The sequence below is a fragment of the Leptodactylus fuscus genome, chromosome 4, assembly GCF_031893055.1.
Source record: "Leptodactylus fuscus isolate aLepFus1 chromosome 4, aLepFus1.hap2, whole genome shotgun sequence".
Classification (NCBI taxonomy): Eukaryota; Metazoa; Chordata; class Amphibia; order Anura; family Leptodactylidae; genus Leptodactylus; species Leptodactylus fuscus.
This window is the reverse complement of record NC_134268.1, coordinates 215,220,931-215,243,796: the sequence shown is the minus strand read 5'-3', so window position 1 is coordinate 215,243,796 and position 22,866 is coordinate 215,220,931. Positions and strand designations below refer to the sequence as shown.

The window sequence follows — 22,866 nt, the reverse complement described above, 5'->3', positions numbered from 1 at the left end:
CACCTGGACATTTACACAGCATATATACCTGTATATACTTATATCTTTGCAGTATGTAAAACCGAATATTATTTTCTATAGGCTGAACAGCAGCAAAAAACAGAACCTATTCATGAAGACACGGACCTGGACCGCAAAAGACGGGAGACGGAGGCTTTACTGCAGAGCATCGGGATCTCTCCGGAGCCCCCCTTAGGTATCCCTGTTTTAGAGTACCCATTTAACACCCACAGCAGGGCATGTGCCTAACCAGGAGTCATTGCTTTCCCTAATTTTAGTAAATCTTCACATAATTATGTCAATGCATCTGGGAGAAGCCGATTTGTGATCCCTTACAATGTGTTCAATTTATGGAGGCACGGTTTTCTTAAAGGGGAACCTTGCACTAGGCCTTGGGTAGCATGGCATCACAAAATGTAATTCCTGCATGGCTAGGATGGGTGCAGTTATGGAAGAAACTGAAGGGGGCGCTGTACTTTACTGAGCAATTGCACCTCCAATGATCACATATCAATGGCAAATCCATATACAGTCCTATGAAAAAGTTTGGGCACCCCTATTAATCTTAATCATTTTTAGTTCTAAATATTTTGGTGTTTGCAGCAGCCATTTCAGTTTGATATATCTAATAACTGATGGACACAGTAATATTTCAGGATTGAAATGAGGTTTATTGTACTAACAGAAAATGTGCAATATGCATTAAACCAAAATTTGACCGGTGCAAAAATATGGGCACCTCAACAGAAAAGTGACATTAATATTTAGTACATCCTCCTTTTGCAAAGATAACAGCCTCTAGTCGCTTCCTGTAGCTTTTAATCAGTTCCTGGATCCTGGATGAAGGGATTTTGGACCATTTCTTTCTACAAAACAATTCAAGTTCATTTAAGTTTGATGGTCGCCGAGCATGGACAGCCCGCTCTCAAATGATCTGAAAACAAAGATTGTTCAACATAGTTGTTCAGGGGAAGGATACAAAACGTTGTCTCAGAGATTTAACCTGTCAGTTTCCACTGTGAGGAACATAGTAAGGAAATGGAAGACCACAGGGACAGTTCTTGTTAAGCCCAGAAGTGGCAGGCCAAGAAAAATATCAGAAAGGCAGAGAAGAAGAATGGTGAGAACAGTCAAGGACAATCCACAGACCACCTCCAAAGAGCTGCAGCATCATCTTGCTGCAGATGGTGTCACTGTGCATCGGTCAACTATACAGCGCACTTTGCACAAATAGAAGCTGTATGGGAGAGTGATGAGAAAGAAGCCGTTTCTGCACGTACGCCACAAATAGAGTTGCCTGAGGTATGAAAAAGCACATTTGGACAAGGCAGCTTCATTTTGGAAACAAAAATTGAGTTGTTTGGTTATAAAAAAAAGGCGTTATGCATGGCGTCCAAAAAGAAACAGCATTCCAAGAAAAACACATGCTACCCACTGTAAAATTTGGTGGAGGTTCCATCATGCTTTGGGGCTGTGTGGCCAATGCCGGCACCGGGAAACTTGTTAAAGTTGAGGGTCGCATGGATTCCACTCAGTATCAGCAGATTCTTGAGAATAATGTTCAAGAATCAGTGACGAAGTTGAAGTTACGCCGGGGATGGATATTTCAGCAAGACAATGATCCAAAACACCGCTCCAAATCCTCAGGCATTCATGCAGAGGAACAATTACAATGTTCTGGAATGGCCATCCCAGTCCCCAGACCTGAATATCATTGAACATCTGTGGGATGATTTGAAGCGGGCTGTCCATGCTCGGCGACCATCTAACTTAACTGAACTTGAATTGTTTGTCCAAAATACCTTTATCCAGGATCCAGGAACTGATTAAAAGCTACAGGAAGCGACTAGAGGCTGTTATCTTTGCAAAAGGAGGATCTACTAAATATTAATGTCACTTTTCTGTTGAGGTGCCCATACTTTTGCACCGGTCAAATTTTGGTTTAATGCATATTGCACATTTTCTGTTAGTACAATAAACCTCATTTCAATCCTGAAATATTACTGTGTCCATCAGTTATTAGATATATCAAACTGAAATGGCTGCTGCAAACACCAAAATATTTAGAACTAAAAATGGTTAAGATTAATAGGGGTGCCCAAACTTTTTCATAGGACTGTATCATAGCTATATATTATCAAGACATTTACTTTACGTGATTGACAGGGACAGAAAACCCGGCTCATATGAGCTTGTAATCTATAAGGAGTCAGAAGAAGGTGAGGGGGGGTCAGTGAGTATTGTATGAAGGATTGGGAAAGTGGTTAAAGGCAGACTACATGGGGTTGGGCAATGGGGGGACACTAGAGACGTGTTGGACACCGTGTCGGGCTCAGGTCCCTTGAGCCCACCAGATAAAATACAACCCCTAGGAAATAGACCATAATACCCTTCAATTTTGGGCATCTTATGGCGGACCATTGGAGGATCCTCTGGTACTTTGACGGGCCAGTCCAACACTACTTGGAGGTAACCACAAGAGTATGGTGTGTAGATAGTAGACAGGACATAGCCATATCCATACCCATCTGGGCACATCACGGTCTGTAGGAATGTAGGTGACCTCCGTCATGAGATTTAATAATAAGGGATAACTTTTACTTTCATCATTTCAGTCCCCACCCCAATATCGCCATCATCCAAGTCAGTGAGCACGCCCAGCGAGGCCGGCAGTCAGGACTCAGTGGATGGCACAATAATGGGGAGGTAAGTGGTCTGTCCTGTCCTGATGCATGTGACTGTAGGTATGTAACGTATAACCTGCAGAGCACGATCGACACCCACACCATCCATTACCATCACGCTGCACACCACGCATTTCACTCACCGCCATATTAATGTGCTCATGCTTGTCATACTAACAGATCATGACATGTGGCACCAGGATCGGTACTAGGTCAGTGTGTGTCCAACCAGGGGTATATAGAAGTAGGACTGACACCCATAGAGGTGGGAAATGGTTAACTGATGGCCCTATGGTCGGTCTCTCTATCTATCTCCTATCTATGTATCTCCTATCTATCTATCTATCTATCTATCTATCTATCTATCTATCATCTATCTATCTATCTATCTATCTATCTCCTATCTATCTATCTATCTATCTATCTATCTATCTATCTATCTCCTATCTATCTATCTATCTATCTATCTATCTCCTATCTATCTATCTATCTATCTATCTATCTATCTATCTATCTATGTATCTCCTATCTATCTATCTATCTATCTATCTATCTATCTATCTATCTATCTTCTATCTATCTCCTATCTATCTATCTATCTATCTATCTATCTATCTATCTATCTCCTATCTATCTATCTATCTATCTATCTATCTATCTATCTGTCTGTCTCCTATCTATCTATCTATCTATCTATCTATCTATCTATCTATCTATCTCATATCTATCTATCTATCTATCTATCTATCTATCTATCTATCTATCTATCCATCTATCTATCTATCTATCTATCTATCTATCTATCTATCTATCTATCTATCTCTCTCCTATCTATCTATCTATCTATCTATCTATCTATCTATCTCTCTCCTATCTATCTATCTATCTATCTATCTATCTATCTATCTATCCATCCATCTCATATCTACCTATATGTCTATCCAGGGGCATAGTTATAGGGTGTTCAGAAGTAAAAAGCACCATTTCTCCTATATACTCATCCTATATATACTCCTATATGGCTCATCATTTTCCAGATCTCTAGATGTAACACTTGTAACCACTGGAGATGACCTTGTAACCCCATCAGCAGCACACAGCTTTGTTGTTTGTTACAATGTATCAGTGAAGGTAACATTTGTCAGCCTGGAATCCATTATGTTTAGCTCACAGAAGATTGTGTAGTCCCATACTATTGTAATTTAGTATATAACAGTATTAAAGGGTTTAAGAGAGAGCAATTGTATCCAGTCTAGACAATGTTCTGTGAGCTCAACACATCAGCCGGAGCTGTACAAAGCTCTCTGCTCGTTTGCTACAATGTATCAGTCTAGAGTTCAGGTTGTTGAGCTCACAGAACATTGTCTAGTCTGGATACAACTGTATCCACTGTGCTGTGTTTGCAATCTACTTTGCATAGGAAATCATTGTGTTGGCGGTGGTCCCCCGATTCTAGCCTGGGTTTTACACCATAGCAAATCTCTCCGCAAGCTGATCCGTTCTATCACATCCGGCAGTGAAGAAGATTTGCTGGTGTCTGGTTTAATAAAGCGACATTATAACTATTATTATGGTTGTTTATTAAATTACCGCGCCCATAAAATCTGGATATCAACAAAGCAGGAGCGCTCTATCATTACCCCGCAGAGAGACAATGGCGCACATGATGAGGCCACTTATACTACAATGGAGGCAGATTACAGCAGACAGTGCCGCCATTCACTGCTACATTCACACTCATACAGTATTGGCCTATATTGCTATTCAGTCGCTGGGACAAGTTCTGGCGTTGTGTAAAAATATCTATCTATCTATCTATCTATCTATCTATCTATCTATCTATGTATCTATCTATCTAAAAAAGTACTATATCCTTCAATTTCAATTCCTACCACTAAGCCTAATAATAGACTGGAACTAGCCATTTCTGTAAAGGTTTTCTTTGCAGCAGTCACTTCACTTACATCACAGACATGATTACAATAGATGATGATGTCACAGCTTGTCTCCTCCCCCTCCCTGCACATGTCTAGAAAACTCTCCCATAGACCTCAATGACTTGGATTCTGCCTATTGCTGTCTATGGCCATGCGATTCTGTAAAGATGCTGTTAACAGAGCAGAGGCAGGCAAGATGGCCGCCCCCATAAATCATGGGTAGAAAAACAATAAAAAAATCAGAAAATATTAACAAATTACAAAAAATGATGGATTTTACTTTTTAGTTTTAATACATTGAATTAATAAATTCCTCTAAATCCAAGCCCAATTTTCTCCCCCTATTATTGTATGGTAAAGAAAACTGGGCTGAATATTACAGCAGGGGTTGGGCTTATTGTCAGATTTTTGGGGGGCTTACAAGTATGAATCATCTGAAAGATATACAGAGGGTTAATATAGACGGGAAGTGATAAATCTGTAACGAAGAAACACAACGTGTGAGAATACAATGGTTTAGCAAAGGAAAAGGAATGGTATGGTGTCCTGCAAGGTACAACCTGCAGGTGTCCCCCTCCTGGTGATGTAGACCCATACAGAATTCACATAATCACACCATACAATGTCTAGATACAAGTAATAGTGGCATATGTTACCTAAATAACACTGCAATTACCTTAATACAAAATAATAGATAATGCTGCCAACACCATGCATTGTAAAAATATTGTATAGCATCTAAATACCAGTGCGGTACAATGTAAATACCACCATAGAATACACTACATAAAATATCACTAAATAATACTACTATAAAGTGATTAAATAATACTATTATATAGTGGTTCAATAATACTACCATAAAGTGCTCAATTAATACTACGATACAGTGATTAAATAATACTATTATATAGTGGTTCAGTAATACTACCATAAAGTGCTTAAATAATACTGCCATACAGAGCTCAAAAAAATACTGCCACACAGTGCTTAAAGACTACTGCCAAACTGTCTTTAATTAAAACCACCGTATCATGTTCAGAGAATACTGCCATATAGTGTTGAAATTATATTAAAGGTTTGTTGTAAACCTGAAATACGTAAGCAAGTCCTGCTGGTGTCATGTCTGATGTGGAGTTCATGTGACTTATTAAAGTTGAAGTTCCTTTTAGCTGCAGCTGGTAGCCTTTGTTCAGTCCTGACATAATACTACCATACAGTTTTAAAATAAAGCCACCTTACGGCGCTGATTGAATGCTGCTATATAGAGTTAAAAAAAATACTACCATACAGCATTCAAATAATATTACAATACAGAGCTCAAATAATACTACCATTCACTGATTAAATAATACCACCTTACAGTGTTGAATGCATACTGCCATACAGTCTTTAAATAATACTACCATTCACTGATTAAATAATACCACCTTACAGTGTTGAATGCATACTGCCATACAGTCTTTAAATAATACTACCATACAGTGTACAAATAATTCTACCATACTGTGCCCAAATAATAGTACTATACAGTGTTCAATAATATCACCATACATTGGTCATATAATACAGCAATACAGTGTTCATATAATATTACTATACACTGCTGAAATTGTACTGCCATACTAAAATAATACCACCATACAGTGTTTAGAGAATAAGATAAGATAATCCTTTAATAGTCCCACATTGGGGAAATTTCAGCATGTTACAGCAGCAAAGTAATACAGATACAGGATAATACACAGTAATATAATACAGACGTAGACACACATATGCTGAGAAGAGAAGATACTAGGAGTCCATAGCAGCTAAGGAATACAATACTCACATAATACTACCATACAGTGCTCAAATACTACTCCCATACAGTGATCGGGTAATAACTTCATCCATAAAATAATATACACTGTTTCAATAATCCTTCTATACAATAAAATATCAGGATTCATGCAGGTCACAGATAATTTTTGGCACCCCCTTCAGCAGGCCTCTGGGGGCGCTACACTGTAACACACATGTGACTCATGTAATACTATGGATAAAAAAGAGACTGTTTTATTTCCTATTCCCAGGAATATTCAGAGCGGCCTCGCGGGGTAAGAAAGTGTCTGTGTTATTATATGTGAGCATTGAATGAACTGTGAACCTTCCACAGATAAGATCTACATAAAATGTTCTGTAATCGATTTACTGACTTCATGTTATAGGATTTCTTCTCCGCTCACATCCAAAGCTGAACTCAAGAAACGGTTAGGTCACATGTCTGACAGCAGAGTGGAGATACAATGTTGTCTGTTTCCAAGTGCAACCGGTAGAATTTTGAATGCTGCTCTGAATGTGACTAGAGAAAGAAACTGTTGCAAAATAATTGCTATTAATTGTTTGTAAAAGAGTAAAGTCAAGTATTTGAAGTGTTACTCAACTTTTTATATCGATTCAGTCTGTGAAAAGTTAATACTGCCTGGTATAATCTCGTAATTTTAGGTCCCAGTTTATTTTCTTAATATACACAGTAGGTTTAACATCATTGATCTGTTTTTCTGATACAGAGGTCCACATTCCCTGCAGAAGCACAGATATAAAACATGCAGCGACCACTAGGGGGAGCTTGTGAGTCTAATGCATACTGGATGTAGAATTCTCTACATCAACAGTACGCAGTGTACTCCCTCTAGTGGTGGCTGCAGGCAGTCAGAAATTTTACCATATCTTTAAAGGGGGTTGTTCCATAGTGTAGTGTAATACCCCTTTAAAATCTGTTTGTATGGGATTTTATAAGTAATGGTAACATAGGTAAAGGTAAAGATAATATATATAATATGTTTAGTGTCAAGCATGACACAGATCCTTGCTTTGGGACTCTTTGGGCCATGTCTCCCCCCACATACGCAGTCAATCCATCAGACACAATATCGAAATTGCCTGGAATATTCCTTGAGCTATGGAACAATCTGTTAACTACGTCCTGACCTTGTTGTAGGTACCAGTGGTAGGAATGGATAATTCAACATATAGGGGTCAAGCATTATATATGAGATCACATTACTATATGTTGTCTAATTCTGTATTTCCGCTTTACTTTTGTTGCAGCCCTCACTATGTTGTGCCTTTCATGTGTTTGCATGACATTACCAGTTCAGATAATGAGTGCACTGTATGTAGATAGATACATTTACTCATAATAAACAAAATATTTCATACTAAAATTAACCCCCTTGAGACATAGATTTCCAAATGTCAAGAGCCCCATAACAGTTTCTGGATATATGCCTAGTCCTAACCAGGGCAGTGCTACTATGTATGACGTCTTAACATATATTAATATTACTCAATAGTTTAACAATACAATTATTATAATACTGCCCAATGTGCAAAAATGTAACTCATATAATACTACTCCTATGTACAAGAATATAACTACTATAATACTGCTCCTATGTACAAGAATATAACTACTATAATACTGCCCCCTATGTACAAGAATATAACTACTATAATACTGCCCCCTATGTACAAGAATATATCTACTATAATACTGCCCCTATGTACAAGAATATAACTACTATAATACTGCTCCTATGTACAAGAATATAACTACTATAATACTGCTCCTATGTACAAGAATATAACTACTATAATACTACTCCTATGTACAAGAATATAACTACTATAATACTACTCCTATGTACAAGAATATAACTACTATAATACTACTCCTATGTACAAGAATATAACTACTATAATACTGCTCCTATGTACAAGAATATAACTACTATAATACTACCCCTATGTACAAGAATATAACTACTATAATACTGCCCCCTATGTACAAGAATATAACTACTATAATACTGCTCCTATGTACAAGAATATAACTACTATAATACTGCTCCTATGTACAAGAATATAACTACTATAATACTACTCCTATGTACAAGAATATAACTACTATAATACTACTCCTATGTACAAGAATATAACTACTATAATACTACTCCTATGTACAAGAATATAACTACTATAATACTACTCCTATGTACAAGAATATAACTACTATAATACTGCTCCTATGTACAAGAATATAACTACTATAATACTACTCCTATGTACAAGAATATAACTACTATAATACTGCTCCTATGTACAAGAATATAACTACTATAATACTACTCCTATGTACAAGAATATAACTACTATAATACTGCTCCTATGTACAAGAATATAACTACTATAGTACTACTCCTATGTACAAGAATATAACTACTATAATACTACTCCTATGTACAAGAATATAACTACCATAATACTACTCCTATGTACAAGAATATAACTACTATAATACTACTCCTATGTACAAGAATATAACTACTATAATACTGCTCCTATGTACAAGAATATAACTACTATAATACTACCCCCTATGTACAAGAATATAACTACTATAATACTGCCCCCTATGTACAAGAATATAACTACTATAATACTGCTCCTATGTACAAGAATATATCTACTATAATACTGCTCCTATGTACAAGAATATAACTACTATAATACTGCTCCTATGTACAAGAATATAACTACTATAATACTGCTCCTATGTACAAGAATATAACTACTATAATACTGCTCCTATGTACAAGAATATAACTACTATAATACTGCTCCTATGTACAAGAATATAACTACTATAATACTGCTCCTCTGTACAAGAATATAACTACTATAATACTACCTCCTATGTACAAGAATATAACTACTATAATACTGTCTCCTATGTACAAGAATATAACTACTATAATACTGCTCCTATGTACTAGAATATAACTACTATAATACTGCTCCTATGTACAAGAATATAACTACTATAATACTGCTCCTATGTACAAGAATATAATTACTATAATACTGCTCCTATGTACAAGAATATAACTACTATAATACTACTCCTATGTACAAGAATATAACTACTATAATACTACTCCTATGTACAAGAATATAACTACCATAATACTACTCCTATATACAACAGTAGTATATAACTACTACAATATAACTACTATAAGGGCTCGTTCACACGGTGTAACGTGCCGCGAGATTTGGCACGTGTACGCCGCGTGACCCTTTGCGTGCCGTACACACTCCCATTGAGTTCAATGGGAGCGGGGATCGTATGCGCCGCGCTAGTTTGCGGCCGTGAATAAATGCACAGCCGCAAACTAGCGCGGCGCATACGATCCCCGCTCCCATTGAACTCAATGGGAGCGTGTACGGCACGCAAAGGGTCACGTGGCGTACACGTGCCAAATCTCGCGGCACGTTACACCGTGTGAACGAGCCCTAATAGTGCTACTATGTACAAGAATATAACTACTATAATACTGCCTCCTATATACAAGAATATAACTACTATAATACTACCCCTATATACAACAATATAACTACTATAATATTACCCCTATATACAAGAATATAACTACTACTACTGCCCCCTATTGATCTGAGCGATTTTGCGCTTTGCATGAAGCACTTTCTGTTTTCATGTCCTGCAGGATGTTGCATGGTTTTGCTGCATGTCTCCACCTTTCCTCCATCACATGACCAGTATTTGCATGCTGCTGTCTAGACGTCTTTTTTATTAACTTTTTATTCTAGTCTTTGTGTGATATTTTTACATTCATCTACCTTTTGGACATATACAGGACCCTGCAGTGGGACACTGACCCCTCCGTATTGCAGCTCCATTCAGAGTCTGAACTCGGGTATGTTCCAGTATTTATGGTAGAGATTAGAGTTTAGTATTGTGGTCATATTTTCTATAAGGAGAGTAGGGATTATTGTCCCATAAAAACTGATTAAAGTGAAACTCTACTCTTAATTAAGACCGGTTTCCTTGTAATTTTTTTTTTCTCATCTCATTTGCTGTCTTTGAATATTTTTGTATATTTATTTGTAGTGTAGATAAAAATTACTATTTGGAAACAGTCAGTAAGTTGCTGGGGACTGATGTTAAGTTAATTGTCCTCCATTTATAATATCGAACTCTACCGATCTGTTCTGGGATCTCACTATTTAGTGATGCAGTACTAAGCTTAGCTACGGTATATAGCTATAGCAGGGCCGAGTTTGTCATTTAGCACAATTCACTACAGTATCACAAAGCGTTATCAGGTTGGGCTATGGTAGTCACTTGTCAGATCCTTTTTAGGTGCTTACATTGGTAGAATGTGTCTTACAAAACTATGCTTTGGCATCAGATTCTAAATATTAAAAAGGTTGGTGCAAAAACTGTCAAATTGCACTTGTAGCATTATCTGACTGCAGCATCTTATAGAGGAGGAGTTGCTGAGCAAATTGATATATTATTTTGTGTGTAAATATTCAGTATAAGTTTGACTTCCCGCTTGCTCTGGGGTTAGGAGTCCAGTGGGTGGTTCATTTGATTACTGAGACCGCCCACTGAACTCCTTGACCCAGAGCAAGCAGGAATTGAAATCCATTCATTACAGGTTATACTAAAAATATCCCCATAAACTTATATATCAATCTACTCAACTGCTCCAGCTCTGAAATGTGATACTTGCAGATAGAGCAATATTTTAATTCTGACAGATCTACTTTTAAAAAATCTTACTACGTGTAGTCTCTAAGGTCATGTACTTTGTAGGTGTAGGTGCCTTCACTTAGGAAGTGAGTGGCATTCCCACTTGATATCCTTAGATCGTGCACATGTCACTATACTAGTTATTTCTATGCAGCAAGTAGAAGTGGACACTAGTTAACTGATAAATTCAACACAGGTACATTGTTATCTTTTTGACTACCGTATATACAGATGTAGCAGAGCTAAGTTTGTGGACAGACACAACTCAGTGTTCTACCACAATGCTATTTACAAAGGTATACTCAGAAACCTATCACGATATCCATGCCTGACGATGCAGCAGAGACATTCAAGATTTTTGTTGAATGACGCATTCAGCTCTGCTACATCTGTAAGAGTTACTGACCTTCACAGCCAGTTCTCAAGTACAGAATATCCCAGCACGCTTTATATGACACTATGTAAATTTGCCATCCCATAGACTATGATATCTCACCAACACTAACAGCCGCCATCCCATCACCATCCATGTCTCGGTGTGTTTATTGTCATGAATATTCAATTATTATTTCCTTTCCTTCTTCACAGACGGAGAATGATTAAACTCGGAGTCTCTAAGATCACACAGGTGGATTTCCTGCCGCGTGAAGTTGTGTCGTATTCAAAGGAGACGCAGACACCGGTGAACGCACACCAAACCGAAGGTGACTTCGCCCGCCATTATTTATTTTTGATGTGTCATTACATACTGCATGTATAATAAATGCTATTATATTGTTAGGGAAGGCTGTGCTGTATCTAGATGGATAGACAGTAGAGATAGAGAATGTGGAGGGGGGGAGGTAGACAGTAGATATAGTAGGAGGATAGACAGTAGAGATAGTGGAGGATAGACAGTAGAGATAGTGGTAGGAGAGACAGTAGAGATAGTGGGAGGATAGACAGTAGAGATAGTGGAGGATAGACAGTAGAGATCGTGGTAGGAGAGACAGTAGAGATAGTGGGAGGATAGACAGTAGAGATAGTGGAGGATAGACAGTAGTGATCGTGGTAGGAGAGACAGTAGAGATAGTGGGAGGATAGACAGTAGAGATAGTGGGAGGATAGACAGTAGAAATAGTGAAGGATAGACAGTAGAGATAGTAGGAGGATAGACAGTAGAGTTAGTGGAGGATAGATAGTAGAGGATAGACAGTAGTGATAATGGAGGATAGATACTGTAGTAGAGATAGTCGGAGGATAGACAGTAGAGATAGTTGGAGGATAGACAGTAGAGATAGTGGAGTATAGACAGTAGAGATAGTGGGGGGATAGACAGTAGCGATAGTGGGAGGATAGACAGTTGAGATAGTGGAGCATAGACAGTAGAGATAGTAGAGGATAGACAGTAGAGATAGTGGGGGGATAGACAGTAGAGATAGTGGAGGATAGACAGTAGTGATAATGGGGGATAGACAGTAGAGATAGTGGGGGGATAGACAGTAGAGATAGTAGGAGGATAGACAGTAGAGATAGTGGGTGGATAGACAGTAGAGATAGTGGGGGGATAGACAGTAGAGATAGTGAGGGATAGACAGTAGATATAGTAGGAGGATAGACAGTAGAGATAGTAGGAGGATAGACAGTAGAGATAGTGGGGGGATAGACAGTAGAGATAGTGGGGGGGATAGACAGTAGAGATAGTGAAGGATAGACAGTAGATATAGTAGGAGGATAGACAGTAGAGATAGTGGGGGGATAGACAGTAGAGAGAGTGGGGGGATAGACAGTAGCGATAGTGGGAGGATAGACAGTAGAGATAGTGGAGGATAGACAGTAGTGATAATGGGGGATAGACAGTAGAGATAGTGGGGGGATAGACAGTAGAGATAGTAGGAGGATAGACAGTAGAGATAGTGGCTGGATAGACAGTAGAGATAGTGGGGGGATAGACAGTAGAGATAGTGGGGGGGATAGACAGTAGAGATAGTGAAGGATAGACAGTAGATATAGTAGGAGGATAGACAGTAGAGATAGTGGGGGGATAGACAGTAGAGATAGTGGGGGGATAGACAGTAGAGAGAGTGGGGGGATAGACAGTAGCGATAGTGGGAGGATAGACAGTAGAGATAGTGGAGGATAGACAGTAGTGATAATGGGGGATAGACAGTAGAGATAGTAGGAGGATAGACAGTAGAGATAGTGGCTGGATAGACAGTAGAGATAGTGGGGGGATAGACAGTAGAGATAGTGAGGGATAGACAGTAGAGATAGTGAGGGATAGACAGTAGAGATAGTAGAGGATAGACAGTAGAGATAGTAGGAAGATAGACAGTAGTCATAATGGAGGATAGACAGTAGAGATAGTGGGGGATAGACAGTAGTGATAATGGAGGATAGACAGTAGAGATAGTAGGAGGATAGACAGTAGTGATAATGGAGGATAGACAGTAGAGATAGTAGGAGGATAGACAGTAGTGATAGTGGAGGATAGACAGTAGAGATAGTAGGAGGATAGACAGTAGTGATAGTGGAGGATAGACAGTAGAGATAGTAGGAGGATAGACAGTAGAGATAGTAGAGGATAGACAGTAGAGATAGTAGAGGATAGACAGTAGAGATAGTAGGAGGATAGACAGTAGTGATAATGGAGGATAGACAGTAGAGATAGTAGGAGGATAGACAGTAGTGATAGTGGAGGATAGACAGTAGAGATAGTAGGAGGATAGACAGTAGTGACAGTGGAGGATAGACAGTAGAGATAGTGGGGGGATAGACAGTAGAGATAGTAGGAGGATAGACAGTAGTGATAGTGGAGGATAGACAGTAGAGATAGTAGGAGGATAGACAGTAGAGATAGTGGAGGATAGACAGTAGAGATAGTAGGAGGATAGATAGTAGGAGGATAGACAGTAGAGATAGTAGGAGGATAGACAGTAGAGATAGTGGGAGGATAGACAGTAGAGGTAGTGGGGGGATAGACAGTAGAGATAGTAGAGGATAGACAGTAGAGCTAGTGGAAGGATAGATAGTAGAGATAGTAGGAGGATAGACAGTAGAGATAGTAGGAGGACAGACAGTAGAGATAGTAGGAGGATAGACAGTAGAGATAGTGGGAGGATAGACAGTAGAGGTAGTGGGGGATAGACAGTAGAGATAGTAGAGGATAGACAGTAGAGATAGTAGGAGGATAGACAGTAGAGATGGTAGGAGGATAGACAGTAGAGATAATAGTAGGATAGACAGTAGAGATAGTAGGAGGATAGACAGTAGAGATAGTGGGAGGATAGACAGTAGTCATAATGGAGGATAGACATTAGAGATAGTGGGGGATAGACAGTAGTGATAATGGAGGATAGACAGTAGAGATAGTAGGAGGATAGACAGTAGTGATAATGGAGGATAGACAGTAGTCATAGTGGAGGATAGACAGTAGAGATAGTAGGAGGATAGACAGTAGAGATAGTAGAGGATAGACAGTAGAGATAGTAGAGGATAGACAGTAGAGATAGTAGGAGGATAGACAGTAGAGATGGTAGGAGGATAGACAGTAGAGATGGTAGGAGGATAGACAGTAGAGATAATAGTAGGATAGACAGTAGAGATAGTAGGAGGATAGACAGTAGAGATAGTGGGAGGATAGACAGTAGAGATAGTAGAGGATAGACAGTAGAGATAGTAGGAGGATAGACAGTAGAGATAGTGGGAGGATAGACAGTAGAGGTAGTGGGGGGATAGACAGTAGAGATAGTAGGAGGATAGATAGTAGAGATAGTGGTAGGATAGACAGTAGAGGTAGTGGGGGGATAGACAGTAGAGATACTAGAGGATAGACAGTAGAGATAGTAGGAGGATAGACAGTAGAGATAGTAGGAGGATAGACAGTAGAGATAGTAGAGGATAGACAGTATAGGTAGTAGGAGGATAGACAGTAGAGATAGTAAGAGGATAGATAGTAGAGATAGTGGAGGGATAGACAGTAGAGATAGTGGGGGGATAGACAGTAGAGATAGTGGAGGGATAGACAGTAGAGATAATAGTAGGATAGACAGTAGAGATAGTAGGAGGATAGACAGTAGAGATAGTAGGAGGATAGACAGTAGAGATAGTGGGAGGATAGATAGTAGAGATAGTAGAGGATAGACAGTAGAGATAGTAGGAGGATAGACAGTAGAGATAGTGGGAGGATAGACAGTAGAGGTAGTGGGGGGGATAGACAGTAGAGATAGTAGGAGGATAGATAGTAGAGATAGTGGGAGGATAGACAGTAGAGGTAGTGGGGGGATAGACAGTAGAGATACTAGAGGATAGACAGTAGAGATAGTAGGAGGATAGACAGTAGAGATAGTAGGAGGATAGACAGTAGAGATAGTAGAGGATAGACAGTATAGGTAGTAGGAGGATAGACAGTAGAGATAGTGGGAGGATAGACAGTAGTGATAGTAGAGGATAGACAGTAGAGATAGTAAGAGGATAGATAGTAGAGATAGTGGAGCGATAGACAGTAGAGATAGTGGGGGCATAGACAGTAGAGATAGTGGAGGGATAGACAGTAGAGATAGTGGGGGTATAGACAGTAGAGATAGGAGGATAGACAGTAGTGATAATGGAGGATAGACAGTAGAGATAGTGGGAGGATAGACAGTAGAGATAGTGGGGGGATAGACAGTAGAGATAGTGGAGGGATAGACAGTAGAGATAGTGGGGGTATAGACAGTAGAGATAGGAGGATAGACAGTAGTGATAATGGAGGATAGACAGTAGAGATAGTGGGAGGATAGACAGTAGAGGTAGGGGGGGGATAGACAGTAGAGATAGTGGGCGGATAGACAGTAGAGATAGTAGGAGGATAGACAGTAGAGATAGTAGGAGGATAGACAGTAGTGATAATGGAGGATAGACAGTAGAGATAGTGGGAGGATAGACAGTAGAGATAGTGGGAGGATAGACAGTAGAGATAGTGGGCGGATAGACAGTAGAGATAGTAGGAGGATAGACAGTAGAGATAGTGGGAGGATAGACAGTAGTGATAGTAGAGGATAGACAGTAGAGATAGTAGGAGGATAGACAGTAGAGATAGTAGGAGGATAGACAGTAGAGATAGTAGGAGGATAGACAGTAGTGATAATGGAGGATAGACAGTAGAGATAGTGGGAGGATAGACAGTAGTGATAATGGAGGGATAGACAGTAGAGATAGTGGAGGATAGACAGTAGAGATAGTGGTAGGAGGATAGACAGTAGAGATAGTGGGGGTATAGACAGTAGAGATAGGAGGATAGACAGTAGTGATAATGGAGGATAGACAGTAGAGATAGTGGGAGGATAGACAGTAGAGATAGTAAGAGGATAGATCGTAGAGATAGTGGAGGAATAGACAGTAGAGATAGTGGGGGGATAGACAGTAGAGATAGTGGAGGGATAGACAGTAGAGATAGTGGAGGATAGACAGTAGAGATAGTGGTAGGAGGATAGACAGTAGAGATAGTGGGGGTATAGACAGTAGAGATAGGAGGATAGACAGTAGTGATAATGGAGGATAGACAGTAGAGATAGTGGGAGGATAGACAGTAGAGATAGTGGAGGATAGATAGTAGAGATAGTGGTAGGAGGATAGACAGTAGAGATAGTGGGGGTATAGACAGTAGAGATAGGAGGATAGACAGTAGTGATAATGGAGGATAGACAGTAGAGATAGTGGGAGGATAGACAGTAGAGATAGTAGGAGGATAGACAGTAGAGATAGTAGGAGGATAGACAGTAGTGATAATGGAGGATAGACAGTAGAGATAGTGGGAGGATAGACAGTAGTGATAATGGAGGATAGACAGAGATAGTAAGAGGATAGATCGTAGAGATAGTGGAGGAATAGACAGTAGAGATAGTGGGGGGATAGACAGTAGAGATAGTGGAGGGATAGACAGTAGAGATAGTGGAGGATAGACAGTAGAGATAGTGGTAGGAGGATAGACAGTAGAGATAGTGGGGGTATAGACAGTAGAGATAGTGGAGGGATAGACAGTAGAGATAGTGGAGGATAGACAGTAGTGATAATGGAGGATAGACAGTAGAGATAGTGGAGGATAGACAGTAGAGATAGTGGTAGGAGGATAGACAGTAGAGATAGTGGGAGGATAGACAGTAGAGATAGTGGAGGGATAGACAGTAGAGATAGTGGAGGATAGACAGTAGAGATAGTGGTAGGATAGACAGTAGAGATAGTGGAGGGATAGACAGTAGAGATAGTGGGGGGATAGACAGTAGAGATAGTGGAGGGATAGACAGTAGAGATAGTGGAGGGATAGACAGTAGAGATAGTGGGGGTATAGACAGTAGAGATAGGAGGATAGACAGTAGTGATAATGGAGGATAGACAGTAGAGATAGTGGGAGGATAGACAGTAGAGATAGTGGGAAGATAGACAGTAGAGACTTCATGTATGGACAGTGGAGAGATCGGGAGGATAGACAGTAGGGACCATGAAGCAATAGACAGTCTCTCAGAGTTTCTGTTTTGTTATAGTTTTTCTGGGTTTTCCAATGATGTTATATTATATATGACTTAGTATTGTAGTTGCTTTGTGTGTGGCGCCCCCTTCTGTTAAATATAAAAGAATGCGGAATTCTATCTTTGGCGCAAGGTCATAATTCTCATATTACAGTCCATACTTTATGGCTGATTCTTTGACATTGATTATTCCTCCGGGGTTTATGGCGTGTTATGTTCCCTTTGTTACGTCATTAGTAATATCATGTTATACGCTGGTTTTATCTTTGCTGCTGATGAATTATGACACGTCGCAGGTTCTGATCTCCACTTTGTTACATGAGGTGAAGTGATAATTGAATTAGGAGGCATGTAGTAATGGAAACACTGACCCCGACCCAGTCTGTACATTTCTGTATTGTAATTATGGATATTTACCAGCAGATGGCAGCAGAGCTCTAGGCGATGCAGATAGAAGATGCTGAATAGTATATAAGGCATTGCATACTGCACAATTTAAGGGGGTATCTAAGAACCCTTTAATTGAGGCTCATTTGTTTACATCTGTGTTGGATATTAAGGTCAGTCTGTGCCGATCTAGTACACCTGAAATGTGCCAAATAATAAAACCAAACACTGTCCAAAATATCACCAAAGATTGTAAAATAATACCGCCATACAGTGCACTAAGAAAGTATAACCTGCACTGATACAAATGTATCCCATGTATACCTGGTGCTGCCTCCTGCTGGCCATACTGATAACAGGTGCCCAGTGGTAATAACAATGAGCGGGAGACTTTTACGGTCGTTTAAATTGCCAAAGTTACTTGGTATGGGGTTAGACCCCATTCTCATCTCTGATGGATCAGAACAACGGACACCCCAAAGCTAGTGTGTGAACGTAGCGTCAAATCCCTTAGACTGACTAGGGCTGAGTGGCAATACCACGCACAAGCTGCGTACAGATGTGGCGCTGTTTCGTTAAATAGGGACCCAGTATGATGTAGCAGAGCTGAGTGTGTCCGGAGTAGCAGGGCTGAAGGGTGTCAATATGGCACCCCAAAATAAAATATGTAATGGACCCCGCACCATCAAATCTTTGGGCCCCTTCAGTCTCCAGGGCCTCTGCACCCCTATAGCTATACGGCTGTGTAGACCCCTGTCTATGGCAACCTACGAGCCGCCCAGACCCTAATTTATGATCACGTGACCAGTTCAGCTCCTGACACACTCAGCTCCACTACATCACACAAGTTTGGCTCTGCCGAGTCCGTCTTTAAGATTTCGAGCAGCCACGTCAATTTGGCTAGAGATCGGCCTAGTCAGAGGGAGCCAAACCAGAAGGAGTGTGGGCCGGAGGACGAGGATAATGCTGACATAACACAAAGCGGTTTCATTCACTAGATAAATATCACTTGCAGCCCTCAATGATATTGGGCAGGCATTGTGCGCCGGCCGCGGGCTTGGACGGAGGTCGCCCCTGGCAGAGGCAGCGGCTCAATTTATCCGGCTCTCCGTAGGCGCTGCCAAGTTCAGCCCTGTTCACTGGAGCCTGAAATGTCATTAAAGGTAGCGGCAGTCCAGCGGGCACAGGCGAGCGCCCTGCCACGTTAACAATATTAGAGCGCTAATTACAGGCGGCGGACCGCAGATGCTGCAGCGCGGCTTGGGCAGGAGTTCAGGCCTCTCAAAGCCGCTTCATGGATTAGGCGAAAAGTTTAAAGGGTCAGCGGGATCCCATATTTAATGAGGGGTTGCGGTATGTCTGCCATTGGCCTGGGACAAGTTACTACTTTTAGAATACCGCAGAGATAGGATTATAGAAGACTGGAAAGAACGGCTTTATAACAATAAATAGCGCCACCCTGGCCCATAGGCTGTGATTGGTATTGCAGCTAAGAAGTAAAAACCGCAGCACTCGGCCTATTGATGTACAACAGCTCCTGGTCTGATGCCGCCCCGGATTATAGTGCGTCTCCTGGTCCTGTCCAAACACATAACAAAAATGTCTGCTCTGCCGCTCTGTGCAAGGACGGGACTGACATACAGAGACCAAGAAGCCATAGAGGATCTATCTATCTATCTATCTATCTATCTATCTATCTATCTATCTATCTATCTATCTATCAATCATCTATCTATCTATCTATCTATCTATCTCCTATCTATCTATCTATCTATCTATCTCCTATCTATCTATCTATCTATCTATCTATCTATCTATCTATCTATCTATCTCTCTCTCTCTCTCTGTCTATCTATCTATCTCCTATCTATCTATCTATCTATCTATCTATCTATCTCCTATCTATCTATCTATCTATCTATCTATCTATCTATCTATCTATCATCTATCTCCTATCTATCTATCTCCTATCTATCTATCTATCTATCTATCTATCTATCTATCTATCTATCTATCTCCTATCTATCTATCTATCTATCTATCTATCTATCTCCTATCTATCTATCTATCTATCTATCATCTATCTATCATCTATCTATCTATCTATCTATCTATCTATCTATCTATCTATCTATCTCCTATCTATCTATCTATCTATCTATCTATCTATCTATCTCCTATCTATATCTATCTATCTATCTATCTATCTATCTATCTATCTATCTATCTATCTATCATCTATCTATCTCCTATCTATCTATCTATCTATCTATCTATCTATCTATCTATCTATCTCCTATCTATCTATCTATCTATCTATCTATCTATCTATCTATCTATCTATCTCTCTCTCTCTCTCTCTCTATCTATCTCCTATCTATCTATCTATCTATCTATCTATCTATCTATCTCCTATCTATCTATCTATCTATCTATCTATCTATCTCTCTATCTATCTCCTATCTATCTATCTATCTATCTATCTATCTATCTATCTCATATCTATCTCCTATCTATTTATCTATCTCCTATCTATCTATCTATCTATCTATCTATCTATCTATCTATCAATCAATTATCTATCTATCTATCTATCTATCTATCTATCTATCTATCTATCTATCTCCTATCTATCTATCTATCTATCTATCTATCTATCTCATATCTATCTCCTATCTATTTATCTATCTATCTCCTATCTATCTATCTATCTATCTATCTATCTATCTATCTATCTATCTATCTATCAATCAATCATCTATCTATCTATCTATCTATCTCCTATCTATCTATCTATATATCTATTTATCTATCTATCTCTCTATCTATCTATCTATCTATCTATCTATCTATCTCCTATCTATCTATCTATCTATCTATCTATCTATCATCTATCTATCTATCTATCTATCTATCTATCTCCTATCTATCTATCTATCTATCTTCTATCTATCTATCTATCTATCTATCTATCTATCTATCTATCAATCATCTATCTATCTATCTATCTATCTATCTATCTCCTATCTATCTATCTATCTATCTATCTATCTATCTATCTATCTATCTATCTATCTCTCTCTCTCTCTCTCTCTCTATCTATCTATCTATCTATCTATCTATCTATCTCCTATCTATCTATCTATCTATCTATCTATCTATCTATCTATCTCCTATCTATCTATCTATCTCCTATCTATCTATCTCCTATCTATCTATCTATCTATCTATCTATCTATCTCTCTCTCTCTCTCTCTCTCTCTCTCTATCTATCTATCTATCTATCTATCTATCTATCTATCTATCTATCTATCTATCTCCTATCTATCTATCTATCTCCTATCTATCTATCTATCTATCTATCTATCTATCTATCTCCTATCTATCTATCTATCTATCTATCTATCTATCTATCTATCTATCTCACTGTATTTTATGTATCTGGACATGTATCCATAAGAATATCTAGATATATACTGAGCAGTATAGTAGCTGTTGCTGGACATCACATCTAGTTAGGATGATGTTCTGCAGGATACAGCGGTGTGAGCGCCACATGTTGCCCGGGATTTACAGCATGTCTTTGGTTTCTTTCACCAGGGCCAGCTAACAATATTACCAAACTGATTAGTCGTGCGGTGCGAACGTGTGTAGCTGCCCTGTCGCTGGCATGTGTTGGATCTAATATTTCCTGCGGCGGGGCGCTATAAGCGGGGTTTTGTTCGGGCAGAATATTTTGTCTGTCTATCACGGTCTGGAACTTCTGGGAAATGTCACATTCTGATGTTTACCGCCGACATCCTTCCCTGCCTGATTGATAACCTGATACTAGTCACACATTCAGGAAGGTGAATACACAAGGCTCTGCTCACGAGATGGAAAGCTGCGAATTCCTGCCTGCTGGGACTTGTAGTCCTGACTGTGTATAATACATAATCGGAACAGTCAGGAAATCCTGCGTACAGGGACATTCCTTATTATCTAGCATTTAATAATCTAGAACATCAGTTCTCAAATTAGGTAAAAAGTGGGACGTTTGTTTGAGACCCCTCCACTATACTGTACTGAGTCCCATTAAACAATCACAGTTATATTCAGCCCCCCATGATTGGTTTCAGCTTTATGCTGCCCCTCTTCTGATTATTCTTCCTTTATACACACCTGTTACACACACACACACACACACACACACACACAGCTTTGCTACCTTCATTTTTCCTATATACACGGCTCTGCTACTTCCACATTACCTCTATATTCACACCTCTGTTGTTTCTATGTTCTTCACACCCGCAGCTATGTTACCTCCAGTGGCGTGGGCCCCGTGGTGAACTTTTGACATGGGGCCCCCCCTACTGACACCGACACCGAAAACCTCGACCGACCCCTTCCTCCGCATTCCTGCGCGCTCTATTATGCCCCATAGTGGCCTCAGTACACAGTATTATGTCCCATAGTGGCCCCTGCACACAGTATTATGTCCCATAGTGGCCCCTGCACACAGTATTATGTCCCATAGTGGCCTCTGCACACAGTATTATGTCCCTCAGTGGCCCCTGCACACAGTATTATGTCCCATAGTGGACCCCGCACAAAGCATTATGTCCCTTAGTGGCCCCTGCACACAGTATTATCCCCCATAGTGGCCCCTGCACACAGTATTATGCCCCATAGTGGCCCCTGCACACAGTATTATGTCCCATAGTGGCCCCTGCACACAGTATTATGTCCCATAGTGGCCCCTGCACACAGTATTATGTCCCATAGTG

At 39.7% G+C, this 22,866-nt stretch overlaps 1 protein-coding gene across 3 annotated transcripts in view; it reads left to right on the top strand.

Annotated features, from left to right (window-relative positions):
- DYNC1I1 (dynein cytoplasmic 1 intermediate chain 1) overlaps nucleotides 1–22,866 on the top strand; it is a 280,263-nt gene that overhangs the window by 19,715 nt on the left and 237,682 nt on the right. Inside the window, exons 5-9 of one of the 3 annotated variants that reach the window (XM_075271789.1) lie at nucleotides 82–196; nucleotides 2,616–2,706; nucleotides 6,697–6,720; nucleotides 10,324–10,383; nucleotides 11,814–11,929. In XM_075271789.1, the coding sequence (XP_075127890.1) occupies nucleotides 82–196; nucleotides 2,616–2,706; nucleotides 6,697–6,720; nucleotides 10,324–10,383; nucleotides 11,814–11,929 (406 nt within the window). The remainder of the gene's footprint in view (nucleotides 1–81; nucleotides 197–2,615; nucleotides 2,707–6,696; nucleotides 6,721–10,323; nucleotides 10,384–11,813; nucleotides 11,930–22,866) is intronic. The other 2 variants (XM_075271790.1, XM_075271791.1) reach the window with 2 other exon arrangements.